Genomic DNA, 19,815 nt, shown 5'->3' with positions numbered 1-19,815 from the left:
TTTTAAACATTTTCAAACTTAAATTTTAAGTAATATAAAAATTAGCCACAGTGTGTTACCTGGGTTGGCGAGGGGGGGTCTACCCTGGGGGCCCGCGCCTGGATGTGGGGTGCCATTGCTGGGTGACCCATTGTTGTTTCCATGGTGTTGCAGGTGAGTTGGGGGCTGGCCATGATGGGGATGGGGATGGGGATGGGGATGGGGATGGGGATGCGGATGGTGGTGCATGTGGTGAGTGTGATGGTGATTGTTGTTGCCAGGGCCGACAGAGTGATTGTTGTTGTTATTGTTGGGGATAATCACTCCACCATTCTTACTGGGAGGTGGGCCGCTGTTGCCTGGGTTATTATTGGGATTGTTGCGATCCCACATGTTGACAGTCTTGTTGTAGGTGCCAGGATCGCCCCAGGTGGACGTTCCGTCGTCAATCTCCATCTTCCTGCGGATGGAGGGAGGGGAGGGCTCTTCCCAGCCGGTGGGCTCCATGCCCTGGTCCTGTTTGCTGCCATTGCCCCAGCTAGATGTGTTCTGCTTAACAGTACCGGGACCACCCCATGAACCCATGCCGCCACCTCCTCCGCTGCCAGTGCTGCTGTTGCTGCTTTCCTGAGGCTTGGAAGAGCCCCAGCCTCCCTGCACTGGGCCATTGGCACGTGAGGTCTCCCCCCAGCTGCTGTTACTCACAGTAGGAGCGGGTTTACCCCAGCCTCCTCCTCTATTTCCTCCCCTTGGGCTGTCCTTCCATCCACCACCTTCTGTATTCCCTCCTTCTCCTTCCCACATGCTGCTGGAGGATCCATTGTTCTTGACCTCCGCCTCTCCCCACTCCCCTGTGCTGGAACCATTAGAGCCCCCATTACTGTTGCCCCATCCATGGGAGCTTTTGGGGCCCTCTCCCCAGCTAGTAGGCTGACTTTTCGTCAGGCCATCGTCCCAAGTGGTTGACTTGTCCTCAGAGCCCCAGGATGGTGTGCCTCCATTTCTAGGAGCACTGGTAGGTAAAGGGTCACCCCAGCCACTGGTAGTGCCATTTGGCGCTTTGCTGTGTGACTGTGGGGGGTCCCCCCATCCTGATCCAGTCTGGATAGGCTGAGGTGGAGGGGCTCCCCAGCCAGAGGATGATGATCCTTCACTGTCACTTTTTTCTCCAGACCCAGGCCTCTGACTGGGGCCAATTTTCGGGTTGATGGTACCTCCATTGATGGATGAGGGTCCACCATTAGAGCTGGAGCCTCCCATGGTGTCTGAGCTGCTTTTGCTCTTCCCATCATCAGAGTTTGCTTCTTCCATCTCCCATACAGTGTGCTGCCGGATGGGGGTCTGTCCCCAACCAGTGTTACTCAGCACCCTGGGGTCCAGGTCCTGCCGGGGTAACATGGGGGTAAAATCCGTGCTGGAGGACCTGTCTCTGTGGCCAGATTGACTTTCACTGCTATCCCCACTACCCTCGCTTGCTGGGGCTGTTCTAGGCTGCTGTCCCCATGAGCCAAGTTGCTGCTCTTGGCCTGATCCAGTACTACCAGCATCTACAGAGTCCCAACCTTTAGATGTTTCTCCACCACCAGAGGATTTTCCCCAGTCCCCCCAGCCACCACTTCCACTACTTCCTCCACCACTGCCTTGGCGGCCCCAGGCAGAAAGGTTTCCAGAGGGAGTTGAGTCCCAGCCTGAGTCCTTGGGAGAGTCAGCTGCCTTGGTTTCTCCACTACCCCATACAGAGCTGCCTGTTGTGTCCCCATTGAGCTGGGATGATTCAGTGGGCGACTGGCCTCCCCAGCCAGTTATCCCATGGATAGGACTCATAGGCTCCTGAGCTTGCTGCTGCTGCTTAGTGTGGTTTGGTCCGTCAGTGTTAAGGTTAGAAGGTTCCATTTTGAAAGACAAGCTTGTGGTGGCTGAAGAGTGCTGTTGATCATTTTCGTTAGCACTTATCATGCCAACCCAACCTCCTCCACCATTATCTGCTCCTCCAAGGCTCCCATTTCCCATGTTTCCATTGCCATTAATACCTGGTGGGAGGGATGGGGAGTTTGACACGCCATTGGCGCCAATACCACAACCTCCACCACCCTCATGGCCCAGAACAGGCCAGGCTGATGGGTTGGCATTGGGATTGAGGTTCAAGTTAAAATTGGGAGAGCCCCAGTTATTGGGTGCCCCTACTCGGCCGCCGTTCATACCATCCTGTTTCCCATCGGAGCCCCAGCCTCTATTACCGCATGTGCTGGCTGACCCAGGTCCCGTCATCATGTTATTGTTAGCTTTGAGAGAGGGGTAGTGGGCCTGCTGGCCTGCGGCACCTGTGGCCATACTCAGAAAACTACTACTACTGGTGGTAGTGACAGCACTGGTGTCTGCGTTAGAGCTAGCTGAGCCCAAGGGGCATTCTGGTGCTGCAGGGTGGCTGGGGTCACTGCTGCGGCTGATGGAGGGCCAAGCTTCTGTGTCACTTCCGTCAATAATCACTTTGTCCCAGCTGCTGGCACTGGAGGAGCTGTCAACTGGCAAAGAGGCTCCCCAATGAGAGGTCTCATACTGGGCAACGGAGCCACTCTGGAAAGATATGTCTGTAGAGAAAAGAGGGAGAGAGGAAAGAGAGGTTAAGACAAAGCATAACAGAGGAATCCAACACAGGAAATAGGTGGAGATGATGAGTCAGCCAGAAGGAAACAAAATAAGATTTAAATGACAGAAGATGCAGAGATGCAAGAAATAAATAAGATTTAGAGTAACAGGAGTAGAGACAAACAAAGAAAAAGAGAAAACAAAACTGGGAGGATACATTAGTTTAGACTACGGAGCATCATGTAATGCAGCACCCTGTATGTCCCCTGGACCAATTTTATCTTCTTGGCTGGTTAATACTAGCTATCAGACTTCTTGGCAGGAGATGGTCACACTTGCACGTTTCACAATCCAACACATAATCAGAATGCACAGCCAAGCGTGCTACATGTCATATCAGCTACGGCATATCCATACATCCTTGGCCTGGTGCAGTCGGCTAAACACAAAGAGGGAGATGGAACCCCGCTTTGTTTTTTTTTTAATCCACCGTTCTTTCCTTTGTTTCTCTTCACTTTTCACTTAACGTCCTCTTCCACTTTCCTTTCTGACTCGTTTCCTGTTTCCTAGCAGTTTTGTTTTGCCCCTTACTTCCTTCTCGCTATCAAGCTTCCCTTATCTATTACAACCCCCCTCCTCCCCCTTTTCTCTCTCTGTCCATGTCTCCTCTCTCACTTTTTGCCCCCGTCTCTTCCTACAGCCTTTAATTCCTCCCTCTCTCCCCTCTGCTCTCCTCTAAGACCCAGCAGTGAGAGGCCCATCCGTCTCCATCGTGGCTTCACTGGCTGGGGCTGTGAAGGGAAGCCCAAGTGGAACGCCGCTCATTTATTGGAATGAAACCAGGACGGCTTCTCATCCATCACTCCCTACGCTCCGCCGGGCCTACTCCTCCTCCGACTGCACTGCACTAAGAAACCACGAAACACTTCCTCCAAGCTTGTGTGAATACGTGCGTGTCTCTGGTGGCTTCTCACTACCTACATGTACATAATACTGCATGTGCATGCGTGTATCACAATCCAGGAGCTAAGGACTGCATGTAAATCGTGTCCTACTACTTACTTCACAAATTCAGTACCACTCTACCAAAAAACAGCATTTTTAATGATTCTCTAACCAACATGGTATCGCACACAACCAATTTCATTAGGCACAAAAGCATCCCATCAGAGGGGGGACTAATAATAGACTGATTCGATGCTGTAAAGGGGTAATCAATCAGTGGGAGGCAGCTAATCAATAATCTTATTAATGCTAGTGGGTGAGAGCAGGGAGGCTATCGATCCAGCATGCAAACATCCTAACCACTAGGCCAGCCTCATGTAATGGGCTAAAAACCAATGAGAACTGCAAGGAATCTCGAAAGCACACATGCCAACCAGGGATACGAAGGGAGAAATTCATCCATTTACTCTTACGAGGAGAGAGGAAAATGAATGTGTATTATAAAACAATCAAAATGTGTAGATGAAAACTAGATATATAAACTAGATTTATCTGTTTTAGAGTTTGGGTGTTTTCCAACATTCAGCAAATGTCAATGTTTCCGTGAACAGTCAGTACTGCATGTAAAAATGGTATTCTTATGCAAACATTACATGCCTTGTGACGATTACACATGCCTAATACGTTTTTTTTTTCTTCAGATGGCTGCAATGCATTAAACATGAACAAAATGTGATACCAAACCATATGTAACACAAGCAGTCCTTTTCAACAAGCATTAGAAGCCCACTAGACAATAATATATTTCTGGCTACCCTCCTGAGCAGCTGCAGTAAGCGTGGCTCACTAACCCTTAATTATAAGACCCAGGCTGTGTTTGTAAAATATTTGCCTCGTTCGGTAATTAAGCTGTTTTACCTTCCATTACTCTGCCATTAGTTTCCATCAGATGGTTGCAGTGATTTCCATAATAGCTATAAGTTATCCATCATGAGATAAAAGACCCAGTGGTCAAAACAATCCGCTGAGATGAGGGAAAAGTCCATTTGTTTGAGTTGTGTGTGGACACACAAACGCTGGCAGTTATGTGGCTTTAAGATACTGCGCAACACGCCACAGAGTGGCTGTGAATACAATTTTTGCCTGAACACACTTATCTCCACTCCCCAGGCAGCTTTATCACACGGGGTCGTCAGACTGATGACACGCACGTATAAACACAAACTAGTCTGCAGTTTGCAATCAGTTGATCATAGAAATAAAACTACTTAAACATCACATCAAAAGTGATCCCTCACAGCTGCTGTGACAGTGCCAATTGTTTTGAAAGGAGTTTGTTCAAACTTAAAAACAAGCCAGATGTGAGCTTTCAATTAGAAAACCTTTAATTGGACTTTTTATGAGTTCCCTTTTAGTCGATTCACTCAGTAAAACACATATGGTGTCCAGGGAACAAATGTTACAGTAATACATTTTATTTTCTCAGCCATCTCATAATACCTTGGTCTTGACATTATAGATGTCTAAAGTAATATAGACCACAAAAGCAATGCCTGCACACCAACCTGTCCAGTCAAACTTTCATTTTTAAAAAGTGGACTCAAAAAATAGTAAGATAGAAACTGCCTGGTGCCCATAAGACAGCAAACTATTAAGAGCATTAAGAAACAATTTTTGGGACTTGGTATTGACACATATTGAATACTGAGATATGTCCGTCTAGCAAATAAGCAAACTACATTTATCTTAGTTAGAATAAAACATGTTTAATGCACCTAAGTGTAGGTTTTCATGAGGTTAAAGTTTCCCCAAAATTGTGTGTAAAGTGTCTCTCTTTCATAAGAGGCTTGTTTGGCACAATGTCAGATCTATTGGTTTGGCGCATGCCTGCTTGCCACCCAGTCAATTTGTAAAGAAAAGAACAAAAGCCAAACAGCTGGTCCTTTCAGTTACCACTGCAAGCTCTCAGTGGCTTGTAGCGATTTTGTTTTCTAAACGCAGAGAGAGAAATATGACAGCATCATTAAAGGCCACTGATGTTACTCCCTTTCTGTTTTGTCCGTGCTCTGCCAATGCTAGTTTTGCGAGCAAAAAGAGAAGCGCCGTTTTATCAGACCTGAAACATAGCCAAAAAGCTCAGAGGCTGCAGCCTCGGGAAAATTTGGTTCAGTCAACCCCTCACCCACCCGGTGTCTCTTTCTCTCTCTCTTTGTCTCGGTCTCATTTGCACATTTTGTTTCCTGAAGAGTATAAAAAAAAAGGTTACATGATAAGTTAATCAAAGCCTGGAAAGCAGCCGTCTTTTTTATCACTTCTGTCACAGACACTGTGAACGAACCAAATTTCAAACAAAAAAATCCACATAAAACAAAAAAGGAAAGAAAAAGGACTGTGTGTTGCCTGCGGTGGAAAAAAGGGGTCAGTTAAGGGGAGAGAGAGAGAGAGTGGAAAAATACCTGAGGAGAGGTGCACCAGCGCCACTCTCAGAGTGCTTACACAGATCTGTGCAAGGATGGGGAAACAGCAGACATCCTCTCAGTATGTCTGTGGCAAGCTACCCGCTCAAAAACAATATGGATACCAGCAATGCACTGCTGCTACTGGGTGCGAGTTATATTTTGGACCAATAGTATGTGCAGAATGCGCAGGCATTATGTGCAACATAAATGGCAAATGTGGGAACCAAAATGGAACATTAGGAGCTCTGCATTAGGAGTATTTATTGCTGGACTACTGGATTGCAATATACTGTATAGGCGCTAATGCTACTGTGTCTACCTCTGTAGATACATGCATACATGTGTGGACTAATGCTTAACGAAGTCTCTTCTCTTTCACCTCAACATGCCCCTGTTGTTCCCCTTTCGACTCCCTCCCCAGACATTCCAATAGAAAGATCTTGCTGGTTCTTGGCAAAGCTGTGATTTGGCAGGGGGGGGAGAGTCGAAAGCAAGCTGAACATGAAAAACAAAGAAAAGGGGACAATTATTTCCATCCACCATTTGCAATCATGTGTCAGTAATGTGGTGCTGCTTTCATTCTGGTTGCAATTAGGAGGGCAGACTCTTATTACGCTCTGTGAATGAAAAGGGTCAAAAATAAAAAGCAAGGGGCCCTTTATGGCTCCTCATGCTTCCAACAGGAGGCATAGCTGCCTTTTTGTGCGTATGTATGTGCAAGTCCATGCGTGTAGATGCATGCCTGCTCTCTGCATAGAACCTGGACTGGAGCTAAATAACAACAAAACAATTCCTGATGATGAGCACACCAGGAGTGCTTGTGCTGAAAAAGTGACATTAAACAACAGCGACAACACATTAAAGCTGTGATGCCAGCTTGCCAGAGTTGAGGCAGAAATAAGCGAGAGATGAGCTTCTGATAATGAGACTAGCTGCCATCATAGAAATGGGCAGGTAGCCAAGAATTAAATGCCTCCCCTCCCCTTTGAATGAAATGAAAGGCAGGGTGACAGAAAGAGAGAGGGAGAGGGTGGTAGGGAGAGATGGAGGAAAGTCTGGGGGGAGGGGTTGGCACTTGCAGTGGCAAGGGAAAAGAAAGGGAGACGGTGAGAGAGAAAGCATGAACAGACTCAGAGAGATGGTGTGACAATAAATGAAATCCTTAGTTTAACTGTGTGCTGAACACTACGCTTGGTTTTCTCAGAGCAAACCGTGGGGTGACATAACACCAGAACCAGAGCAGGAGGGGACGTTTAGTAGTCTTTTGTCCTCAAATAGACCCTCTCCATCTCTCTTTGAGAAGTGCTTTTACGCCCACTAGGATCAAAGACGGCGTGTACTTGTTTTTCCGGAAGCAGGGAGGGAAAGAAAGACTGAGGAAATGGTCACAGGAGGGTTTAAAAAGCTCATTATTCATGTCTGTTTACCTCTGCTGAGAGAAGAGAAAAAATAGGAGTGCGAGACCATGGTGACTTCTCTGGTTTCCCTGACAGAGGCTGGATTAATGAAGCCACTAGGGGGTTCCATCACTTGTGTGCATATGTGTGTGTGTATATGTGTCACAGCCTGAGCACATGGGGCGATCTATACCTCCCCGGCTTCATTAGGGCCAAGTAGTCTTGTGATTATGGTTTTAAAACATACAAGATCTAAGTGGTAGTTATTTTTATATCTTAATGGTACCATGTTTGAAGAAGCACACTCACATTAACATGAGAGGGTACCATGAGAAGGTACTTGAGGAACATGTTTTAAAAAAGAAAATTGTTAAAGGTTCTATACGAGACATTCAGAGTATAAAAATAGCAGCAAACCACTCTTTGCTGTTTAAAGATATGAAGGAATAATGGCATCCTTAGCAGAGAATAAAGTCACGCTACCTCTGATGTAATCTGAGCTTCTATGTGGTTTGTTATGGTAAACTGGTCTGGCTGCATGTGCATATTAGTGCATGTGTGTATCCCACTGGCTACCTCATCGCTGCACTGCACAGCGCTCATACTCCAGTTACTGCTGATATCTGGACTTCTGTCGCGCAAGCGTAGCGCCCACCTTCCAGGTTAAAACCGTTGGCTCTGTCAGCACTGTTTATGGAGCTAGCCACTGGATCAGCCACCTCCATGTTGAGAACTGTGTCCAGACAACTCATTCACTTTGAATTTTTCATAGAACCCCTTTAAGCATTTTTAAAAGAAAACCCCACTCTGTTCCACATACACAATATGCATTTAACATATACAAGATATGCTCACAAGCCCAACTGCTTCGCCTGAAAATTAAAAGGGCACAAATGAAAGGGCTGAGTGTTTTAACAGCACCCAGCAGAGTGCCTTCTGGCTACATACTCTAACTGGGTGACCAGCAAACAGCTGTTGGGCTGCAGTTCCCACAGTCTTAAGAGACCCCCCACTCCAGCACCTGCTACTGGGGAGCCTGTCTGGACGGCTGCTGGCTGCTCAGGACTACTTAATGGTCCCCAGTCAGCTGGAGAGACGGGGATGGGGTGACGGGAGGGAGGGAGAGGGGACAGGGGGTCTCTGTCTGGTGTTTGGGACAATTAAATGGGTTTCAGAGAGCGGAGGTTACGTGGGAGTGGTGTGAATGCCCTTGACTTTAGAGGGGGTTGCCTTTCAGACTCACAGGATGGGGCAGTGTGTGTGGGTAGCCTGCTGGAATGTTACAAATCACATGTACTTAAACTTAGTATAGCATCTAAATGAAATCAGGTTGATTTTTCTGAACCACATGTGAGGAAAGTAAACAAAAGTAGGTCAAAAGGAATGCATTTAACCACCTTAGGATATCTACTCAATAATACTGCAGTTTTGCTGGCTTATAAACCAACACGCATGTGTGGTTGTGCGTGCATGTGTGTGTGTGTGTGTACCCCTTTAAACTCTGAGCCAGCTGGCCTGCAAGGCAGACACAGATTTGAGAGGACACAACTAGGTCACTAGTGTGTTTTTTACTGCTGCACAGACACTACATCTATGCACATGTGTTTGTGTTTGCATGTGCACACAAGTGAAAAAGTGTGTGGAGGAACATCATCACATCCCTTTGGGCGACAGTAACCTCACCAGTGAGGTCAGAAAAACATGTCCTCAAAACAGAGTTCATCCATTCCTTACAGTTACACTGACGAAGAAAACTTTGTGTCTGTGCATGTAGACCGGGTACATAAAATATTGCATGAACCTGACATGATACTGTCATTTTGATAAAAGCTGTGCAAATTCAGATTTAGAAAAAGCTATAAATGATTCTCTTACCTATGATAATGATGTACATGATTGGTGACTTGATGGTTAACTTATTGAATTAATCCATGTACTTTGTTTACACGGTTGGGTAAGTTCAAAACACAGCATTGCAAATGTGTTGTCTTGCAAAAGTAGAAGTCATGCATAAATAAAATAATCTGTTGGAACTCCATTTCAGATTCTTCATATTGCTGCAAACACAACCACTGCAGCTGGGACTACAAGAGCAGAACCTGGTATAGTACTTTTTGTGCAAATTTATGTTGTTTCTCAAACTCCACTTCAAAAGTTCAAAAGTTTTGGGTGAAGAAAGCAGAGGCTTGGGCTTAAATCTTCAAGTGCAGGGTAGTAAGTTTAACTACAACGTCCACTCTCTAAATTATGTATGCCAGAATCATTGCAACAACAGGGCCACTAGCTCGAGGCTATTAGCTGAGCAGACAGGACAGGACAGAACAGGCTGTGAAGGGGAAGCCCTTGGGACAGGAACGAGAGGGAAACGGGGTGGAAGCAGAGCCAGTGGCTACTATGCCACAGGCTGTGTTGTACTGAGGGACCCCTGGGAAAACTGGGGCGAGGTAAAGGCCAAAAAGGACAACAACTGCTGGACTAGGACAATATTAAGGACATTATAGGTTAATACACTGAACCAGGGGAGCTTAACTTGTCTGAAGCCAAAAGGAGAAATATATTCTTTTAAATCTAAAGGCTTAGAGGTGCTGCTTCTCTTGAGTGAGTTAAGCCTGCAGACAAATTTAGATCCTGGCCCACAGCTGAGGAAACCCTGCACTAAACAGCTGAGCACAGAAAATAAATATCATAATAGAAAGTCTTAGCCTCTGAACTGATAATAAATAGAGAAAAAATACAAGTATCAATATTTAAATATTGTTTGTAAAATCCTGAAAAAAAGCAGATTGATTTATAACATTTTCATTTATGGATAAATTCTGTATTTTTCAACCTGGACCCTATTTTTCCATGTTTTATGTCTAGATGACTAATGGGAACAAAAATCTTTGAAACTGTCCTCTACTGAGCAAGAGGGCTGCAGATGGCAACAGCAAAACAGGCTGCAATGTAACCACTTGGGGCAATTATGCACCGTCAATTTACATCCACTAAAAGTGCTTTTGCTATGGACATACTGGTATTATTATTTCAAGTGTCTGACAACTTATGGAAAGTATCCCTACAGAGACAAACCTCAAGATCCTTTTTGTTTAACCAGAAACAGCCCTGAAATTGCTATCGCCAAACCCACCAGACTCCATTTAAATAAACAGTAATTTTATCACCGTACAGCACACTTCACTGAAACACACCAACTCTGGTTTGGTTAAAATAAACCCTCAATTCACCCAGCTAGATGTGAAAATATGCTGGCTCTGTACACCCTAATTACTGTTTATTTAAATGGATTCTGGTGGAATTGGCGTTGGCGATTTTCGGGGCTTTTTCTGATTTAAAAAAAAAAGATCTTATCCTAACAAAAAGACTGAGCTCGGTAGGGATGCTTTCTATAAGTTGCCAGACACTAAAATGAATAACAATCTGACACAAAAAATGTGAGATATTTAAGTCCAGGTTGAAATACTAAACTTACTCTTTAATTGAACTATTAAATAAGGCACAGCTTGCAAAAAACAGACATCAACTGACTGGCTACACAAACTTTAAGCTTTTGTTTAAAGCTGTTATCGGTGGCATAGGCCCAAGTACAAAAACAACGGCGACTAAACAGGGCATTCAAGTACCAGTTGCCTCTGTGATGCAGAGGGCTGTAGTTTGCTCACTAGCTAGCCTTGCACCACACAGCTGCTGCAGATTTGTTTACTGAGTGCCTGGTGTTGTCCCAGCAAATGTTGAGTCAGTAATGAAAGGCAGCACAGAGCGGCAAAGGAGCACTGATGAAAAGAAAGAAAGAAAGAAAGAGGGGAAAAAAGAGACTGAGAGAAGAGAAACTCAACAAAGATGTGAGCAGATACTCAAGAAAGCTCTAGCTCACCTGAACATGAAAACACTGTGTGGCATGCTACAGAGATATCCTTGCATCTATGTCCGTGTGTGTTGCATTAGAAGATGTGAGGTGTGTCTGTGTACATTAGCAGATGGTTGTGATTGCTTCACACAGAAAAAGCCTTTCAGAAGAATGCGCACACAATAAGCAGAAATAATGATTGAAAAAACTGAGAAAATCTTGAGTGTGCATGGGAAAAAGAAATACCGTGATATCCATAAATGGAGAGAAAAATAGCTGTAACAATACTATAAATAAATCATGACCATCCTTTATCAACGCATTACTTGCATACGAATACACACAAGCTGCCGCACAATGAGCACCTTAAGGCAGGTTCAGTATTAGTGATCTTAGAGGCCACCGGTGAGTTCATTAAAAGATTACCGCTGGCTACAGAGGTCTGAGAGTGCGAGTGTGTGTGTACGAGTGTGTGGTCCTGTGAGTCGAGCAAAAGAGCATGCAGAGGCTTAAACAACTAAACCGTGTTCTTCTGACTAACACTAAAATGTCTAAACAAGATTTTTCAAGGCTCTGAAAGAAGTTGGCGTAATTACTGCCAGTGATATCTGCACCAGGATCCAGACTTGCACACTCTAATAGCACAAACCTATCAGAATCCTTTCAACTGAAAACAGCTTAGGCTAAAGTCTTAAATTTTAATTTGGCTTTAAATTCGTCTGCCTACCCACGTAATATAGGAGCTGTATGTCGTCATTATTTTACTCTGACAGAAAGTGAAGGTGTGTCGTTAAACTACAATTATAATCGCCATAATTTATTATGCCTAGAACGCAGTAAATCTGTCAGTGCTGCTTTGCAAACTGCTGTGTCTGCGCCAAGGCAAACTGAATACAAACTCTGAAATGAAGCGTAATGTAGGATACTAAAAAACTATTTATAATTCCCAGCATGTTACATTTGTTTCACAAAATGTGGGAAAATCAAAGTGAGAGAAACAAAGGTCGAAGCAGAATGTTAGATTTAAAGCTCACTGAGTGAAATGTCATTAAATATGCAGCCAAAATACAGCCGACATGCACAAAAATTAAAAACAATCTCAGACTGAATGAAGTTTAAAGAGTGAAAAAAATTGCACACAGCCACCACAAAAGCATTGAAATGAAATAAATAAATAAATAAATCTATTCCGGGGCAATTTTGTTGACTGTATTGACACAAACCTGGGTGGCGTTTGCTCGCAGTGGACGTGGCAGAGTTTGGGGAAGTGCTGCTGGTAGTCGTAGAACAAGAAGAGTAAGATGATGAGGGCGAAGAGGAGGAGGAAGAGGAGGAGGAGAGGGTGAGAGCGCTGAGGGCTCCTGCAGGCAGTGGCTGGCCTCTCTTCAGTAGCTGCTTGTGCTCCTGCTGGCGGAAGCGCGGGGGCACCTCTCTGGGCGGGTAGCGAGCACTGGCAGAGGACAACTGGCACTGCTGCTGAGGGGGAGTCTGAGTCGGGAGTTGGCTACTGGAGGAGGCGCGCTTGCCATTGCCAGAAGAAGAGGAGGAGGAGAGGGGCAGCGTAGGGCTGGCGGGGTGGAGGTGGTGGGGTGGGCCGGGACTGGGCTTAGTGGGAGCAGGCTCTGGCACTGGATGGATACAATACACAGGCACACAGGCACACAGGCACACACACACACACACGCGCACACACACACACACACACACACACAGAAAGACACATGCAGGTAGCAAGGTATTAACGTCTGGGTTAACTCACTATTAGTCCCTTAAATAACAGAAATGATATCTGGCTGTGTGGTGCTGACATTTGACAGCTGGTGACCAAAAAAAGGGTGGCTGAAATTTTCTGAGCATTAGTCCAGTTTAAGCCATTCCTTAATGTTACAATATCTATATGTATGAAGTCCATTTCTGCCAGTGTCATAAAAAAGATCCTGTTGGGTCATTATAAGAATAAACTTTCTCAAAATAAAGACTTAACATAGTTTCTCACTAAGTTCAGATATTAAGTCAATACTTTAAGAAAGCTTCTCATTATCTTGAGATACTAAGTCACTATTTTGTGATTTTAACTAATTATGTTGGGATACTACATCATTATTCTATCTTAATTATCATTATCATTTTAATTAACTAATTATTTTGAGATACTAACTTATAATTTTGGGATACATAGTCAATATTTTGAGATACTAACTCCTTATTTTGGGATACTAAGTCATTATTTTGAGATACTAACTCCTTATTGTGAGATACTTGGTGTTTATTTTGAGATCCTAACTCCTTATTTTGGGATACTGACTCATTATTTTGGAATACATAGTCAATATTTTAAGATGCTAACTCACTATTTTGGGACACTTAGTGTTTATTTAGAGATACTAACTACTTATTTTGGGAAACTTGGTCTTTCTTTTGACATACTAACCCCTTATTTTGGAATACTTGGTCTTTATTTTGAGTTACTAACTCCTTATTTTGGGATACATAGTCAATATTTTAAGATGCAAACTCATCATTTAGGGGATACTTGGTCATTATTTTGAGATACTTACTCCTTATTTTGGGATACTTGGTCTTTATTTTGAGATACCAACTCCTTATTTTGGGATACTTAGTTGTTATTTAGAAATACTAACTCCTTATTTTTGGATACTTAGTCATTTTGGGGCACTAAGTCATTTTCAGATAGTTTCTCATTATAATTACTTAGCATGATCCTTTTTTCATCACACTGGCGAAAATGGGCTACGGTGTATATGAACTGTACATGTGGAGATAACACAGAAAAAAGCCGTCTAATGATGTTATATTCGAGCAGTATGTGATGGAACGGTCCTATTTATGGGGAAAATCTTTAAAGAATGCACAACAGACATGTTTTATTTTCAACACCTGTTCATGCAGTCTCTGAAAAGTTAATTTCGTCTATTGAATCTTATATGTAGTACACAGCAGGTGCTGATAATTGAGTGTGTTTGTCTGCACTGTATGTTGGTGTGGCATGTCCCTTTAAGTTAACTGCCTCATGCAGCCTTTTGTCGAACATATGTTACTGGCCCAGACGCACTCTATGAAAAGGTCATATTTTTTCTGCTGACTGAACACCGACACACACACACAAATACACATACACACGAACACATGGAGACACATCCTTTCCTCTTCATTACACTCTGTTCACTTGCCCCCTCCCCACACACACAAACACTCACACACACCTTTCCCTGCTGCTTTGGCCTCAGCCTGACCCTTTCCCTGCTGGTTGCAGTGACCAGCCAGCCATCTAATTGAGCGTTAGCCTGAAAGGTGTTATTATTAGTAGAGCCTGGACAGCTAGCAACCAAACAGATTGGCCTGGCTAAAGTTTCCTCTCTGGGGTGCTGCAAGGCTGAGGGGAAAAAGATTGCCTGACCTATACACTGAATAATTCTTACTGAGGAAGCTGCAGAGGATGTTGGTGCAAGTCTGTGGCTGTATGCACCTATGAGGAAACTCAACTAGATCTGGTATGGCACTACTCTACCTGAGAGCTCCCTGCTGCTCACAAACAGCTGCTTTCATAATGACTGCCAATTGCTAGTGACCTAAGAGCTGCTGTGAATTACAGTTTCTTGGTCCATGGGTAAATGCATGATGAATAGAGTTGATGATGTTGTTTTCTATAGTCCCAAGATAGATACGGCTGTTCTAAACAACAGCTGAGTCTGCCTTCACTCAAGGGAGGAGAGAGAGAGTAACGACAAAGACAAAGGTTGTGCGAGTGTGTGTGTGGAGAGAAGGGGATTTTTTTTTTTTAAACCATGAAATAGTGGGAAATTGATGGCATAGAAATAATTTGTCAATTAAAGCTTCACTCTGTCTAGTGTGAGAACTACTCCTGCTGGCAATTAACCACACAGTGACACGCATGCATGCACGCACACACACGCATGCATGCATGCACACACTCGCACGCACACACACACACACACACACACACACACGGGCCAAAGCTGCCACACTGGAGGTTAAAGTAAATTCAGAGAGCAGAGGTATTCACTGTGCCTGCCAAGAGCTTGTCTAAAAGCTAAAAACAGAGGCCCTCTCAGTGAGCGCAACACTAATCCAGATGGCTGCCTACCTGCTGACACGCAGAAACAGCACGGATATGCAAGGAACTTGAATTTGCAGTTACACAGACACATCCAAAACACAACTCCTCCACAGGAAGAGAACTACTGTGCATATGTGGTGAGGTATTTGTAGGCAAAACATTGTTGTTGTCGTCTTTCTTCTATTGATGCCCTTTATACACGCACGTCCACAGAGGCACAAACGCCTCTACATGTTTCTTGAAAATATACCAAACCCAACTTAAAAAGAGACTTTCACAGTTGTTTTCAGCCCCTTCCACCGATGAGATTTTAGTCAAATGCACATGCAGAGAGGGGGAGGGAGACAGAGAGGGAGAGAGCCTGCCCCCCTCCAGCAGTATCTGGCTGGCTTGCTGTTGGCTTGAAACTGCAGCTGGTGACGCACATCTCTGATTAAATTCATCCCGGCCCGCCTGACACTGCCTCGACCAATCAGACAGCAGGACGGTGAACACACGCTGCCCTGCCCCCTTTCCTTGCTGTCCTCCCCACTCCGTTTCCAATCACCTCCCCTCCCTTCTCTGTCTTTCCATCAGCGGGTTGCTCCATAACACCACTGCTCTCTCTCTCCGTCTCCATCTCCCTTTTTTCCCCCGTGTCTACCTGTCTCTCAGCCTGGTGTTCTCTGCTCACTATGTTATTCTCCCTCTGGGCCTTTATCCATCTTGATCCCTCATCTCTTGTGCTCCTGTCTCTTTTCTTCCCTGTCTTGTTTCTGTCTCCTTACCTTGCCATTTCCCTGTTTCTAGTCCTCCATCTCCGCACTCCAAATGTCTCCCCTCCACCCGACCTCTCTCTGCTTTCTTTTCCATTTCTTTCATCTCCTCCAACTCCAACCAATTTTTCTACCTAGTGCACATTTTGTGCCCCCAGCCCCTGTCCTGACATCTCTTTCTCTTTTTCCCTTGCTGTGAGGTGTTACTTGAAGGTTGTGACAGAACTTTTTAACAAACCCAGTAACCTGGTAAAGACCTCAGGAAGTTTAAACTTAGTTCTAGTTTTGGTTCCAGGCTGTACTCTTCTACGATCCAGGAACTACCAGGATGCAGTCTGCACTATTGGGTGTTGCTCACTGCTCAAACAGAAGCCTGGCAACTAGGAATGCACCAATTTATCAGTCGAACATCAGTACTGGCCTACATTCACCTGGTTGATTGCCATCGACCTATCGGCAAATAAGATAACTTTCAGCGATGGCAGTGGCCGATGTTTTTCTATTATGCCACATCAGTTTTGCACAGGCTAAAAGCAGGGCTCTAAACTAACAGTGTCCTGTCATCCCTGGTACAATAGAAAACCTGTTAGGGATGAATCTTTCCCACGACACCTTTGGGACAAAGGGAAACAGTTAACAGACAATTGAGGCATCAGGGGATGCACCTTGTCTTTTCCCTGATAATGCTACATTGGGAACAACAAATTTGTGTTGACATTGGCAGAAGGAGAGCTACTTAACGTTAGCGGTTAGCAGCCAGAACAACACGAGTTACATTATGATGCATTCAAGCTCTATTTAGTAAAAATGATTATTGGGCTGAGGTATATTATAGTGTTTTCTTGATGTGTTCCTTTGTAATCTTGTAAAATTAGTTTTTTGTCGAGAAACTACAAACAAATATGGTTGATTGAAGTAGAAATTTGTTGGTTTTCACAGCAATACAAAATTTCACTTAATGTATATTAAATTTAAATGACAATTATTATTATTGTAACCAAGTCCCAAATAGTTGACAAGCAAGAAACAAAATAGAAAGTTGACTGTATTCACATTTTTTTTGTGTGATTATGAATATGAGCAGAAAAATGAGCCACTAAAACATTCAGCAGGTGACCTACTTCAAAAATAGGAGTTCTGGCTATCTGCCTCTTTTGATCTCGTTCTCCACCTGTGCACATTTCCTTACTGACAACACAGTCACGCAACAGTTTGCTTTCTCAATGACGGATTTCCTTTTTAATCTGTTATCTAATTTGCCAAATCTATGCAATTCATACACGGATTAAACACTCTAAAGAAACTGCCAGAGCTCCAAAGAGTTAGTCTTAAGTTTCCTCAACAATTTGGTCAGAAACACACATAAGGATGTTACTCAGTCAGCTTACTGTTTATGTCTGTTGCCAGTCTGATACAGGAAGCAGGCAAACTAAGAAGACAGACACACAAGTCCCAGCTCCAGCGTGCCTCGCACACACCCTGCTTCACACGGCCTGTGTTTGTGTTGTTGTAGCAACAAGGGCGTATCCATGCTGCAGCTCCCTTGTGTTGCAGATGACCACATCTCCTGCACAAGCAGTGACGTATTTCTCTAAAATAGTCATGATACAGTATACATAGTCACAAACCTGTTCAATTACATTATTCTATGCTCGCAAGAAAAAGAAAAAAAAAACAGATTAAAAAAAAAAAAAGACGAATTTTTCAAGAAAAGTGCTGCTATAACACCATCCCGCTAGGTAATGTGTAGCCATCTATGGTGTAATCTGTATTTAACAAGTGTATCAGTGAGAATTAATGTTCTCCCGAGTGTGTGTGCGTATGCAGACATACACACACAAATGAGACGGTAAAAACGGCAGTCTGAATGTGTTAGAGGTGAGAAGAATAGTCTGTGTCAGACACAGCTCCTCTCTGCCCTGAATAAACATAAATACATCTACTGAGACACATCTTCCATTTTGAGGAGGAGAGATCTTTTCTTAATCCATGATTGATGGGTTAAGTGCTTTTGGAGAGTTGGGGGCTATAGAAAAACACTAATAAAAAAAAAACTGGGGAAAGCCGTCAGATGAGTGTCTGTGAAAGACTAAATGAGGAAAGTGAAGGGTATGATGGTGACACTCACTTCCAGTGAAAAGCAATGAAATCCACACATGAAATTAGTGACGTTACAAGCGTATTGCATTTGAACTCAACTGGATGACTAACAGCTTTGCAGAAACTGGGTTTCTCAGCTTAGTAAGTCCTAAATGTAGGTGAAGTTTCCTTCTATAACTACTGACTGACAGCTTCTAATGGCAAAAACATAATTTTGAAATATCGATTAACAGTAAGCTTTTCAGGAAATCTACAACCGGACATTTTTACTGTGCTCCTAGATGACCTATGACACCAGACATTTTGACTTAAGGATGGTCAGGGACTTTCTTACAAGATCAGTAATCAGTGTTGTGCATTAACACACTTGAGGAGTGCACTCATTGAACATGCCGCTGTTTTCTGGTGAATTGTGAACTGAACGTCTCTGTTTGCAACTAACGCATGTTAATGCAAGCGTCGCTCTCTCATGTTTTACACCTGAGGATTAAGCACCCAGCATGCCGGTGCTCTGTCAAAGATTGTTTCCCCATCAACATGTGTTTCCCCTAAGTAAATCTGAACTAAACCTTTTCCTTCACTTAACCACAGAGGGCTAGGGCTACGAATTTCAACAAGGGGAAAACACGGCTCGACACACTAGCCAACACCCGCATTGCTAGTGCAAATGCCAATTCAGACAACGCAGCAGTGATGTTACTGCTGAAGCCAGCTCACATGAATCATTGAAGGTGTTTTATGAACAAATCAGTACAGATCCTAACGGAAAAAATCTCACATTTTTGTTCCAAGTGTGCCTGCCAGATCTAAAAAAACAAGTTTGTACGTCAGCCACATCTGCAACAAATTTTCAACAACACATCGAGTTAAAGCATCCGACCAGTCTTCAGAAATATCTGTGCATGAATAATGATCACAAGATCTTATTTAAAAAACAAACAAACAAAAATGGAAGGCTTGAACGTAAACTAGTTCATTTTTAGGGACTGTGAACTTCTTTCAAAATTCAGATTGTGAACTATGAATGTTAATTACTTCACTTTAATCTGGGTGAAATGAGTTTTGAGCTCTTGTGAATTCTTAATGTGCACAACATTGATCATCAGTGATCATCTTCTGACCACAAAAGTGATGAACAGACAGACTGTGAGCTGTTTGACTAACAACAGTGGACAATGATAACTTTTAGATATCATCTTAATAAAAAACCAATGCATGCTGCAGAGACAGAGAGGTATATACAGAAATATTTAGGTTACAGGGGTGTGTTGTGGAAACCAAATATAGACTTTAATGTGGTGGTGGCCTCAGTACCTCTAATTGAAGTAGAAAAGGAGAGCCAATTAAATTAGCATTTGTATCAAGTGCACTGTAAATTCCATTAAACCCTCTAGCTGAGGCGCTCTCTGCAACCTTACGTCAAACTTTTAATTACAGCCCTTCTTCACACTAAATGGTTAATTACACACAATGAGAGAGAGCGAGAGAAAGAGAAAGTGCATAGGAACAGAGAACAAGTGAGCATAGATGAAGGGGGTAAAACAGGCATAAAAGGCGGAAGGAAATGCATAAAGGAATCAGATATGGAGTTGAAAATCCATGAACAAGGCATAATGGGCAAGAAGGTAGGGGATCTGTTATTGTAAAG

The 19,815-nt window shown here is 43.7% G+C and overlaps 1 protein-coding gene across 3 annotated transcripts in view; it reads right to left on the bottom strand.

The window, feature by feature from the left end:
- Nucleotides 1-19,815, bottom strand: part of LOC126389624 (trinucleotide repeat-containing gene 6C protein-like) — a 63,735-nt gene that overhangs the window by 22,963 nt on the left and 20,957 nt on the right. Inside the window, exons 4-5 of one of the 3 annotated variants that reach the window (XM_050043314.1) lie at nucleotides 12,437-12,841; nucleotides 60-2,567 (exon numbers count right to left, since the gene is read on the bottom strand). In XM_050043314.1, coding sequence (XP_049899271.1) covers nucleotides 60-2,567; nucleotides 12,437-12,841 — 2,913 coding nt within the window. Of the gene's footprint in view, nucleotides 1-59; nucleotides 2,568-4,428; nucleotides 4,608-12,436; nucleotides 12,842-19,815 lie in introns of those variants that run through there. The other 2 variants (XM_050043316.1, XM_050043315.1) reach the window with 2 other exon arrangements.

The sequence above is a fragment of the Epinephelus moara genome, chromosome 5 (assembly GCF_006386435.1).
Source record: "Epinephelus moara isolate mb chromosome 5, YSFRI_EMoa_1.0, whole genome shotgun sequence".
Taxonomy (NCBI): domain Eukaryota; kingdom Metazoa; phylum Chordata; class Actinopteri; order Perciformes; family Serranidae; genus Epinephelus; species Epinephelus moara.
This window is presented reverse-complemented; position numbering and strand designations above follow the sequence as displayed.